General features: G+C 41.6%; 1 protein-coding gene across 4 annotated transcripts in view; it reads right to left on the bottom strand.

Moving 5' to 3' along the window:
• Positions 1 to 5,868: 5,868 nt before the first annotated feature.
• The window catches only part of TSC22D1 (TSC22 domain family member 1), a 134,423-nt gene continuing 127,096 nt past the window's right edge, over positions 5,869 to 13,195 (bottom strand). For 2 of the 4 annotated variants that reach the window (XM_081130013.1, XM_081130012.1), the window contains 2 exons: positions 8,419 to 8,470; positions 5,869 to 7,249 (listed from right to left, as the gene is read on the bottom strand). In XM_081130013.1, coding sequence (XP_080986139.1) covers positions 6,992 to 7,249; positions 8,419 to 8,470 — 310 coding nt within the window. In that variant the 3' untranslated portion in view covers positions 5,869 to 6,991. Of the gene's footprint in view, positions 7,250 to 8,418; positions 8,471 to 8,882; positions 9,322 to 9,541; positions 9,603 to 13,195 lie in introns of those variants that run through there. The other 2 variants (XM_081130015.1, XM_081130014.1) reach the window with 2 other exon arrangements.

The raw sequence follows: 13,195 nt of genomic DNA on the forward strand, positions 1-13,195 counted from the left end.
GAAGGATGTGGGACACTGTAGGCTCCAGCCCTCAGCAGTTATGAAATCCTGTTGGTGAGGCATTGAGGTAACCCCTTTGCCCTGGCAGTGGGAGTTCCTTGATTAGACTGATTCTGCTCTTTGGGAAGAAATCCCCGGCTCATTATTCTTTAAAGCTCCAGGCTCCTCTCTCTCGGAGGTTTTCTGGTCTAGCCGCCTCCATGGCCATGCATGAAGTGGGTGTTGAGGAGAATGTTCTCTTGTGAGCTATACGGCTTGAGACACTTGATTCACCTAATTCCAGCTCCTACAAGTTTGGGGGCCTGAGGGTCATTTGAAGGGTTCAACAATATGTTATTGTTGTTGAAGTCTGACCTGGCTTGTTTTCCTTGGCAATAAAAGTCCCTCAAACACTTAGTAGGCTTCTCCCCTATTTTTATCCCATCAATTCAATGTGTCAGTAGCAAGACCTAAAATATTTTTCTGGACATGATTGTGTTGTTTTAGTACTCTGACCTGCCTACTCCATCAGCTGAACAGTGAGCACCTAAAAGTCATCTGAAACCAAAGGCACATATGGGGAGTCCATACCCTTTATCCCATCTTTGCTGAAGTGGTGAAGTACCTTGTCTAATCGAAAAGTATTAATGGGCTTTTACTGCTTCTTTCGTCTTATTTCAAACTCGGAGGGATCTAGAAGCAATAGGAGTTTTCAACACTGGACAGCCCCAAATTTCTGCATTTTATTCCCTTTCCTTTCTCCCGAGCTCGCTTTTTTCTTGAAAGCCTTTGCCAAACACAATAAAGAGCCATGGGTCACTAACTTTCTGGCTCCTCAGAGCTACATGCTCACTAGGCACATAGACACCCTCATAAGTTATCACAGGCAAGAGTTTCAGAAAATATTTTGCCAATTCACAGTATGGTTCCCAATCTCTTGAGCCTCCAATAGTTTTACCACCACCCACCACCCCATAGTCAATGCCACACATTTTAGTTTTGACAGCAGCACCCCACTTCAGGGTACTCACTTTCATTATGAGTTCAGGTCAGCCACTGAAGCAAGCAGATTCTAAAATGCCTAATGGCTCTTGCTCATGGGACTGTGCTGGCTAGTTCCAGGTTGGTAGGGGAGGACACTATAGTCATTCAGGGACCCAGGCTGTCACCAACAAGGGCATAGGGTCTTCTTTGGGTCAGTGTTAGGGGAAGGAGCACAGCAGTTTTCTCATGGCAAAGTCTGGAAGTGTTCGATCCCTTTAACTCATAATCCATTGATTAAAACTGTGTCCCATGGTCACACCTAACTTCAAGGGGCTGGGAGATGTGATTTAGCTGTGTGTCCATGTAAAGGAAGAAATAGAATCTAGGGTGACCAACTTGTCCCAGAGTTTGCCTGGGACTTTCCTGGTTTTAGCACTGGAAGTCCCACTTCCCAGAAACACCCTCTGTCCCAGGCAAACTGGTACCATTGGTCATCACTGCATCTGCTCTTTCCCTAGGAAAGAAACAAAATCTTCTGTTTTCTTGGTCTTCTAGTCTGCAGTGACTACAACCACTGTCAGGGCATGACTTGAATGTATGTGACACAATGGGGCAGATTACTTTGAAATGTTATTCCTGGAAATTTTGTGCATGTTGATACAACCTTGTAGCACATACATCTGCAAACACTGTCTGTCCCTAAATGAGTCAGCTATAAAATGTAGTGGAGGAGCAAATGGTGCCAATTTAACAAGAGGTTCTAAGAACTCCCAGAAATATTTTTGCCAAAGGATTCATCAGAGAAGGAATTGAGAAGAAATTATTCAGTTATTACATCACATAAGGCAAATTTCACCAGAAAACCAAGTACCTCATTTATCTTAAAGGCGGCTCCTTAGGCTGTCCTTAAGGGCAGAGACTATGAGGTTTGTTCACTATACTATCTCTGGCTTGTAGAAGGTACTCAATAAATGTTCTCTGAATAAAGTAACACATAGCTTACCAGAGAGCCTGTGCCCATGTTCTCTAACCAAAAAGGTTGTCCTGTGCCCTGGCCAGTGTGGATCAGTTGGATGAGCATCCTCTCATGCACCTTGAGGTTGCCGGTGAATGCTCAGGTAGCAGGCTCTGTCCCCAGCAGGGGACATGCAGGAGGCAGCCGATTGATGTTACTCTCTCCCTCTCCCTTCCTCTCTAAAATCAATAAAAACATTTTATTTTTTTAAAAAGTTTGTTTCATTCTGTTTTGTGCTGAAGGATGAGTGGCCATTTAGGACTGGAGTCTGGTTCTTGTGACAGATACAAAGAGCAGGGAGTGGAAACTCAAGGCCTGTGGGCCAAATCGGCATAGTAGGTGTGCTTTTGTTTGGTCTGCATAGTGTCCAAAAACCAAAAATTTTCAGATGGAGCCTGGATCTTGAAAAACGGGAAGATGTGGCAACACTGTGCTTACATTCCCACAGAGCAACAACTGAATGGAGCTAAGTAACAACTGGTCCCATCAGTCTGTGGATGGAGTGCACACTATCCAACTGCCACATTCACAACCACTTCCTGTTGTCTTATCCTCTCTTCACTCAAGGAACTTCTGTCATATCCCATAGACATGTTTCCAAAACACCTGAGTTGAAGCACAGATTTATACTGTAATATTGCAGCAATTTTGCACATTTTAAAATGGCCATTGAACCTTCCAACAGTTGTTGATAAAGCCTGATTACTAATCCTGGTGACTTTGGGCCTGCCTGGCATTTCATAGCACTGTGTTTTACATGAGCTTTTGTCCATAAGTAGTTAATAAGATTATATATATATACATATATATCCCCACCTGTAACTGTATATTTACTTCCACCAATATGATTTTCAAACATGAACAACTCCCAACTAATCCCTTCTCTCACCCACATAAATGAACCAGCTGCCTTTAGGTATTATTTCTTAGATATAGAAGAAATGGTCCAATTCTGTCCATATTCTAAATGGCATTTTTTAAATGTGTGTTTTTAACAGCCACCACTATTATCAACTGCTAAACCAAAGGATATTAGAAAATAAAAAAGCCACAGCTTTAGTCCTACAAAACCACAAAATTAAATATATGAACAGACATAAACAGGAGGCTGAATGATACAAAACTAAAAGGTTAGCATTCCTTGACCACTTGCTCTGAACCCATCTCTGTGTTTACTGATTTTCAGCATTATCTTTACGAAAGTCCTATGAAGAGAACATGTTCTCCATTTTAGCATGCAAATAGTCACCTGCCCAAGTCACTGGCAGAGCTAGGGTTAAAACTAAATTAATTTTAGCCCAAGAAGTTCAGTGAACAAACAAAACTGGCATATTCCCCCAAAAGTTAGTATAAAATAAAGTCATTGTCAAAAGCAGAGGATTGCAGCATCTCGTGGCAGGGCAGAATCTTTGTGATCTGATCCAAGTCCTTATTTTACAAATGAGAAGGGGTCTGAGAGGTTCCACTCCTCGTCCAAAGGCCACTCAGCTGGTTACTGCAGGGCCAAGCCTGGCCCCTCAGCTCTGAGTTCTCCCCACACCGGTGCAGGAAGCTTACTGCACAATCTGCTTCCATGTTCCACTGGTGGGCACATTTGTCTGCTTTCAGGCAATTTTATCTGGAGGGAACTTGTTTCTCTGCCTGTTTCTAATCTTTAATGCCATTACTGCTGTCGAAAAGCAGTTGTGTTGTCAGGCCCCTAATAGTTCCAACTACTTATTTCATATGAAGCAAGGGCAAAGTAGTGTCTATTGAAATTAATGTTCATTTCTAATTTCAATTATAATTAACTTTTATACATTTCTTACATAAATTTCAAATTAATTCTGGCATTGCATATTCATCACAAAATGAAAAACAAATTTTTGCTTTTAAAGTATGCAAAAAAGCACGAATTACTGAGTTATGAACATTCATTTGAAACAGAAAGCAGGCATTTGTTAAAATCATTCAAAATTCCTTCTGTTTCTCTTTCACTGATCAGCGGTCTCTCCTGCTGCAATTGCTGACGTCATGAACACCCAGTACTGGTACAACATTCCATTCCCGTTAAATCTTTCCTGCTCCACTGAACATTAAGTGTAATATAATCAATTATATAATAACTCACAGGCCAACAAAGGCCTAATCACGTCTGTAAACAAGCAGTAAAACACCTTTTTAAATTACCTTAAACACCCTGAAATATAAGTCAATCACTTAATGCAGTGGTTTTCAACCAGTGTGTCCCAAGAATTTTTAAAACATGCAATACCTGACTATTTAGTCAGGGGCACTGACCTCTTTCCCTTAGATTGTCAAATAAAAAAATGACAACAGCCAATACAACAATAGCCATCCGTGTGAACGAATCAAAATTACACCAACGTTTTTGTCAAATCAGCAAAAAAAAATCTGTTTCAATGTGCCACAGAATTTTAGTAATTAGTTTATGTGTGCCCTGAGGTGACAAAGGTTGAAAATTGCTGACTTTAAGCATGTTTAGTGATTACTAAAATGAACATGTATGGAAAAACACTTGATTTTAACTTGTTCTCATTTCACATGTAACAGTCAGCTCCCAAAATGTCACAGGAGTGCCGCATTTTAAATAAAAAGGCCCAAATTCCATTAAATAACCTAGTATAAAGTTCTCCATTATCTTAATGATACATTGAAATAAAATTTTTCAAGTTTTACACAATTACCGCCTTTGGTATTGAGGATCTTTGTTGAAAACATAAAAGATGAAATGGCTAGAGATTTCTAGTCACTATAGTTTCCTTTTTAAAGGAAATATAATTACTACATAAATATCCCTTTAAGCCAAAGTTATATATCCTTTAAACTATTATGACAAAGGCTTTTTTAAGTCCTCTCCAATTTCCCCAAATCATCTTCATGGCAATGGCCTCCAGCCTGTGGTGGTCAGCAGCTACTGCTGCACCCTGAGCTCTGTCACCACTCCAGTCGCCTTGAGCTTTAGAAAACATGCACACCATCCACTTCTTTTCAGGGAGCTCTGATGTTCCATTTGCCTAGCCTCCTAACAGCTCTACATTAGAGAAACGAAGGATTCAGAAAAGTTCAGTCCTTGTTCTGCAAGGTCTTAAATAAGCCTTAGAGCTCAGGAATGCTGATTCTCATTGGCTGGAGGGGGCATGGGAAGGGTTCCCTTGCTGAGGCTCCCGGGCAGACTACAGAGCTGATAAATCCAACCTATTTGTCACAGGAGCTGACATTGCTCCTAGAACAGAATGGGACCTCTCAGGCTCACTTCTCAGGTGCCTGTTTGCTTTAGGTTTCCAAATTTTTAATTTTGACCTATTTTGCAGTCTTAAGGAATCAACTGGGAGGGAAGCTCTTATTCATCTAGACCCACTTCAGTTCACTAGAGAAAACCCGTCTTTTGCTTGGACATTCCCAGGAGCTAGAACCTGTCACATTAGGAAAGACATCCCAACCCAGGATGTTCTTAAAGTGGAACTCGCTTCTCTAACTTCCATCTTTTGATCCTAAAGCTGCTTAGTGGGATTGTGGATAGAATAAGGCTCATTGCCCTCTCAGCTGGTGAACACGGACAGCTTAAGACTTTCATGGACTCATAGAAATGCAAAGCCACAAAGGAATTTAGAGATTATCTCTTTCAATGTCCCACATCAGTCCTGAGAGGTGAAGCCACTTGCCCAGGTCACACCAGTCTGAAGAACTAAGCTCTTGTCTCCTTCACTGTCTTTCTACCCATACTGGCTGAAATAAGGCAACGTCTATATCCTTTTACCTCTATAGTCAAACCACTAGCACCTCTACTTTGCCCAACCCTTTTACCCCTCTTCAGGATTTTACTAGTCAAATTATTGTAACTTTAGCTAAAAATAGTTGTGGAAATGACTGCAATTATGTTAACACTGTAATATGAAAACACTTGTTTATCAACATTTTATATGCTTTATTGAAAGTTGACAAGTGCAACAGTTAAATACAGTGACACCTTACAACTGTGTAGAGAACATGCACAGAAACATATGCATATAACTACTATACAGGTAATACGCAGAATCCCCTACTGGGAAATTCATCTCATTAGCTAGAACTGATCATTTTTCAAAGTATCCAACCAGCTCAATCAAAAGACTTCAGTGAACAGGGATTTACTTCAAGATATTCAGCAGCTATAAGATTTCAGATTACACAAAGTGACTAACTGGGCCAAATTCTTAGAATTTCTTTAGGTGTGATTTTCCTCACGTAGCATTTTTTATGTAATCTCTATATAAAGACAATCCACACCTCTTCAGACAGCCAATGAAACAGCAAAATTTCAATCTGTACAACTAAGTAGTTAGTCCTCTATTGTACAAAATAGTTACACTACATACACAAATATATAATAAGCAAAACATCCTTCATGGTAAGATAGCCTAGGTCCCAGCTACCAGTCACCTTTTAGTCACTCTAATAGTTTTGTGTCATCCACTGTTTCAGAAAGAGGCACACAGTACTATTGTTTTTATGGATTTTGGTGACAGTCATTAATTTGTATAATGAACTGTTTCCCCTCATTTAGGCAAGACTATGCACCAGTCTTTTCTTTTACCTCCCCTTTAAGTTCCTCAGGGGGAGGAGAGGAGACAGGACAGTCCAGTGGAGCTCCACTGCTCAGTAACCCCATATCGTACACTATGTGCAAGCAGGAGAGAACTCTTGGAAGTGAGGGCGGGGAGCAGGGAAGGGATGGAAAGGCACACAGCTCCTCAGCACGAATTAAACCATTTCTCAAATATCTGCCAAGCTGTATGAGGTCCCAGTATATCCATGCTAATTCTCTTATTCACCCAACTAAGAAATTTCTTCAAGCCAAAAGCACATGGGTGTTTAATACTCGAAAAAAGAGATAATGGCATGTATCAGTCTCACGTCTCTTTTGCAGCGAGCAATGAAATGGGTAACTGTGGAGGTGGATTCCCCCTAGTACATCATCTCGGGTCTGTTGAGTTCAGACAGCAGCAGCCAGTTCTGTGGGGGCATAGGCGGCTATGCAGTTGGTCCTGAGCCCTGGGATGCTGGCTGGGCCGGGGGCTGTGTGGTACCCTGTGGCTGTGTGGTGGCAGGGGGGGAGCCAGTCTGCAGCTGGGCCTGAAACTGGGCAAGCTGCTCAGGACTGGCCAGTGTCTTCAGCAGATTGTTTTCCTGCTCCAGCTGGGAATTTTTCTCTATTAGTTCTTTGATTTGCTCTTTGAGGACCTCCACTTCCTCTCTAACCGCGTACATCAAATGGCTTTTCACCAGATCCTGAAAGGGAGAGGAAAAAAGGGTTTAACTTCCTATTTACTATTTCCCGGACTCCATATTTCTAAAGTATTATTTTGCCTGGTTCTCCCTAACCATTTACATATCCTACTTTATTGTTCATTTAGCCGCAGGGGAGAAATCTACTGAGTACAATCACAACTACACAATACTTAAGTTTAATGTACAAGTGATGAACTTTTTGAAGGCCTATGCTTTTCTGCAGCCCTTAGCGAGCAACGCAAACAATCAGTTTTCCACTTTGGGATGGCAACACGCACTGGGGCTCCGCGGCCAAGCAGGGGCCGAGGCGGGATGTCCAGGCCTGCGGCACTGTAGTCATTTCCCCGCCCCCACGTCCCTCCCCCCGCCGCCGGCCACCGCCACGCCGCCGCCCTCAGCACCGGCTGCAGCCAGTTCCTACGGAGCATGTTGCCGCATTTTCCTCCCTCCACCCTTGCCACCCCCCTTTTCGTGATTAAGCTGACATCACAGAAACCTGGGCAGACGGTGCAGCCAATGGGAGCCCGATTTATTTATAGCTCCGAATTAAAAGGTTCAGAGTTTGCCTAGCAACAGTGGGTTGAGAATCCCGTGAGAAGAGCCACAGGCGCTGCTCCAATAACAAAGAACGGCCAAGGCGGAAATAAAATTTAGGAGAAATCCAGGCGCAGGCTGGGAAGACAAAACTTTTTTTCGGTTTCGTCTTCATCGTACAGTAGCCTACATCACCGGGATCCTTCTGTGCCGGGCTTTGAAGGCCCCTTCCCGAGATCCCTACTTCTGGGGCCTCCCCCTCAACCCCGGGCTCCCCAGTAAACCTTAGGATTTCTAGTAAAGCCACATCCCTAGAGATGTGCCCACGACTGAAGGACATGCAGGGCCAAGCACTTCCCTAGCAATTCCCCAGCAAAAAGGACACCTCTGCACAAATCCCGACGTTGTGAGAAATCTGTCCTGGAAAGAACATTTAATACCCTCAGCGTCCCTTTCTCTCCCAAAGCAGCCTTGGTATGTGGCTTCACGCTGGCAGAATGGAGGCAGTGCAGGCATTTCTAAATGTATGAAGAGCAATCATCATCTTAACTATGGATGCACCGGTTCCATCCCAAGACATCTCGCTTTTGTACTGTGCCCACATTTAGTACAAATGATTTTTAATCAGTACATACCATAGCTTGCTCGATTTTGTTGTCAATAGCTACCACACTTGCACCAGAGGAGCTGGAAAAAAAGGGGGGAAAAATCGATAAATGGAATTTATCTTAAACGTCCAACACACACACACACACAAAGGATTTCCTAATTCTGTTATGTTTCTAGCATCAGTTTTTAAGTGTTCTTTAAGGCTATGTAATGTATTACCCTCCAGAAAACATAAGCCACTCTCACTAACGAATATCCAGACATTTCCCTATTTGAGTAGCCACAAAGGGCTAAATTACATAATGTGCTAAAAGCCTGTCTTCTGGCCAGGCTGGCGAAAAGAAGGCTATTCTAAACACTGCAAAAAGCAACGTCCATGTCACCACAGTCTCTCAGCAATGGACAAAGGAATTTGCCTGGCTATCTTTCACCTGCGTTACTACAAGTATCTCAAGAGTAAATTTAAAGAAACTATCCCAGCCACATTTACCTATTGTCAAGTCTCACAGAGGCGTTTTCAGTCCCCAGCAAGGATGACAAGAAAGAAATTGAAAAATGTCTCAGTTGGTAAACTCCTAGATCCATCGCCACTGGTCTACACCATTGGGATTTCATGCAATTGCAGCCAAAAACACCCTCGCGGAAAAAAAGAGGGAATACCAGCAGCCTTGTTTGAGCTAGGTAAAAATCTTCTAGCTTTCTGCAGCCCAGGGAGAAATAGAAAACAGCTGCCCTAATTTAAAGAGACCCGGCTTCTGGGGCTTGGCGATCCCAGGAAGATGCCGATCACAATGCTGCGCTGAGAAGATTCACAGGTCGGCTGCCCCGCTCCACTAGGATCTAGACTAGGGCTCCCGTCTCGGTGCAAAATATATTCAGGGAAGAGCCTCGCCAATTGGCCAGCCGGCTGCTGGAGCCGCCCCTTCTCCCTGCTCCCTTCCCCGCCCTCCTCCCGCTCGGCTGCCCCCCCCCCCCCCCCCCCCAGCCTCCCGATCCCGCTCTTCGGGTGGGCTGGCCAAGGCCGCACTCGCCCGGCCCGGGGTGCGGGGCCTCCGAGACCTCCACTGCCTCAAAAAGCAGGACCACTGCTTCGGCAAAAAAACGTCAGGGGTCCCAGAAAAATACGATTGGGGCCCCGCACGTGCTTACGTTTATGGGAGTCAGACCCCGTCCCCGGAGCTGCCCGTCCCCGCGGCTGCAGAGCGGCGAAAGCTTCCTATTTGCAACCAGAACCGTCTGAGCTACTGGGCATGCCCAGTCCCACCGCTCAGGCTTGCAGGAGCTCGAGTGTCTCGATTTCAATTATCTAATTCTTACAGGCAGCAGTAACGGGAGGATTTTATAGGCGGTTTTATTTCTAAAGATAATAACCGTACTGTAATAATACTTCTTTTTAAAAGCCGGGGAATTTTACATTTGATCTTAGAGTGAAAAAGCATTTGCTTTTTGAGAAGTACTACCTTTCTGTGAATTTATTACTTGTAGAAACAACACAAAAAACATCACATAGTCTGCTAGATATATATATACACATATATATGCGCAAAAGGGGATCTACCGGATAAAATCAAGTGGATCCTCCCAAAATGTCCCTAGAGCCAGAAGCCTTAACATCCATCACCATTTCCTCTTCTTCCATTTATAGCTACAAAAGTCAATCCACAGGTTGAATCCTACATAGATCTGTCTTCAGGAGATCCCTAAGGCAAGTTTTGGGGAGTTAAGTGGCTATTTCTATAAGCTCAGTCCTACAGAGGGGCTGACGCACTGTAAAGTAAGTATTTCACCTTTGGGGCACAATGACCAAATAACTCCCTTCTCCAAACTCAAATCAAGAGATCTGTGTGTAAAATAGCTAACTAGTTATATATTTCCTCTGTTAATTTGAAATATTTTCAGGGGTGCATCAATTGAGGTAACAATTTAATATATTGGAAATGTAAGGCCTTAAATTTGCTTACTGTAAATTTTAAGTTTGCAATTCGATGCATTTAAGAAGGAAAATTTAACCTCTACAATACTGCCCTCTAATGGCATAACAGTATAAAACCAGAAACCAAAAAACACTACTTTTCTAATCTATAGACAAGTTGCCATCACAAATAATTCCAACGTAAAATTTGACCATAGAACATATACATATGTATATATTCTATTTACACGCACACACACACACACATGCACACACACACACACACACGTGCACATACACACACACAGTCTTGCCTTTTCTTTCCCAGGCAAGCATTCTCCCTCAAGCAGCATCCTTTTAATTTTGGAAATTTTAATTAGCATCAGAGCCTTTCAGACATTCTTTTAAGTTGACCCAATACTGACAGGGAGCATTTGGTTTAAAAAAACTGCACACAGTGAGGAGGAACCCAATCTGGTGAATGCGATAGATAGAGGATAGAAAGGGCAACTCTCGTTTGGGTTAAAAAACAAACAAAGTGTGACTGACTATAAAGCAATAACATATCTTTTTGGTAAGGTTTATATTATTCTCCCAATTTTAAACCTTTGTTTTTGAATAACACGGAACATTTGTTAGCATATTGATAATTTATAAAAATTAATATGTATACTATCTCATGATAGAAATGTATTTGAGGAAGGCACCCATTTTTAGTAAAAAGAAACACAGTAAGTGGAAGCTTAAAAACCATAACTTGGGGAGCAGGCATGTGGTCCCTATGCCTATAAATGCTAGACAGAATTATTACTTACTACATAATAGTTTCTATATTTAAAAGTTAAAGTTATCACTAAAACTATCTGTAATTAAGTCTATTTACATATTTGAACCACACAGGAAAACTTAAAGTATCATTTTAAGCTTTAAAAAGCTGAAAAAAAACTTTAAGGTCATCTACAGAAATAAATTAAAAATTCCCAGCTACAGTTTAAATTACTGAATTTTATTTATTCATGATGTTCTTAAACACAAACAGAAATAAGTTGGTTTTGTTTTTCATTTCATTCATTTCAACTGATCATCCATTGTATTAAGCTACACAAGCCAAAACACAGGCAACCATAGTCTGTTTAACACATATAACTTATAGTCATCCCCAATATTTTGCTATATTAAATAAAATTGCAAGAAATGTCTTTGTACATACATCCTTGAACATTTGTGTATATATTTCTAGAGTATTTGCAGGACCAAAAGATATGCAACAAAAAAGATTAGAAACATATTTCTTTTCATAGCTTTCAAATTAATGTGCTAGATTTCTTTAAAATTAGATTTTTATATGAAAACTAAAAAGATAATTTTAAAAAGAAGGCAAAGGAATTAAGAGGAAAGCTCCATGAAGGAAAACCCATGGGTCAGAAATTTCTGAAGCACAGATAGCTGGAATTACTCTTAAAAATTCTTCTCTTTGCAGGACAAAACATCTGAGTCTAGTGCCTAGCCGGAGCTCAACCAAGACCAGCTGACAGGACAGGCAAAACACTACCGTGCCTGCAGGAGAGACTCCCGAGGGCATGGACGATAAGAATCATGTCAGGCACCGGGCAGAGACCAGGTCTCAGGCAGTGGGGAATCTGGAGCACAGGAATCAGCCTGGACGTTAGAGATGGTGTTTTGCTGTTGTATTTGCTTTTCTGTTGTTCCGCCTAAGAGCCTTTTTACCTGGGTTCCAGTTCAATCACTTCTGCATATTAGTAGCACACATGCTAGGATATGAGGAGCAAGGGCAGAGCCCGTGTGTTTCTAATTCAGTAACGTGCTTTTCTCCCGAACTTGATCTGACCTGACCAATATAGGTAACAACTGGGGAATCCATCACTCAGATAGGATAATCGATGTCTCTCCTGTCCAGACTCTTTACAAATCTAAAGTGACTGCTAGGGAAGAGGCTAAAGCATGTCACCCTGCACCTGACCAACTCACTGTTGTCTAGGGATTGCAAGTCGCTTCCCCTTTCCTAGTTTATTCTCACTGGGCACGGGAATAGGGTTGCCAGGCTTAGCAAACGACATTACAGGACTCCCAGTTAAAGGTGACTTGCAGACAAACAACAAGTAATGTTTTAGTGTTGGATCCCACATACTGTCAGAACAAGAAGCAATTCCAAAGAAATCAAAACAAGAAAATTAAAACTTATTTTAAATTTCCTCAATTTCTATTAAAAAGTTGGAAGATAAAGTTGAGAAAATCTATAAAAAGGAAAGAGAGACGGAATTGAGAGACAAGAGACTATGGGATGAATCTAGGAGGTCCAACATCAAAATGGAATGAATTCCAAAAACACAGAACAGAGGAAATGAAATTATAAAATAAATAATTTAAGATTTTTCCAGAACCGAAGGGCACAAGTCACCAGATTAAATGACATAACCAAATGGCGACCACAATAAATGAAAAAGCAGTACATCATCATGAAACTAAAGATCACTTGGACAGGCAAAATCCTAAAAGCTTCAAAACAGGAAAAAAATATTTATAAACACAGGAACTAGTATCAGAATGGTTGTGCCTGCTGCCAGAAAACAATGGAGAAAAGTTCTGGAAGAAAAAGATTTTTCAATTGGCCGAATCATTACCTAAGTGTAAAGGGAGAATAAAAACATTTTCAGACATTTCAGACACCAAAACAGAGAAACAAACCTAGAAAAAGGGTTAAACAAAATGAATAAATTCTAGAGATCTGCTATACAGCCTTGTACCTATAGTCAACAATGCCGTGTGAGACATTCAAAAATTTGTGAAGAGTATTTTTCACAACTCGGGTTAGGTGAAAAATTTTATTAAATAAATTTTTTAAAATAAGAAATATTCCAAAAGTTAATGGG

The sequence above is a fragment of the Miniopterus schreibersii genome, assembly GCF_964146895.1.
Source record: "Miniopterus schreibersii genome assembly, chromosome: 2".
Classification (NCBI taxonomy): Eukaryota; Metazoa; Chordata; class Mammalia; order Chiroptera; family Miniopteridae; genus Miniopterus; species Miniopterus schreibersii.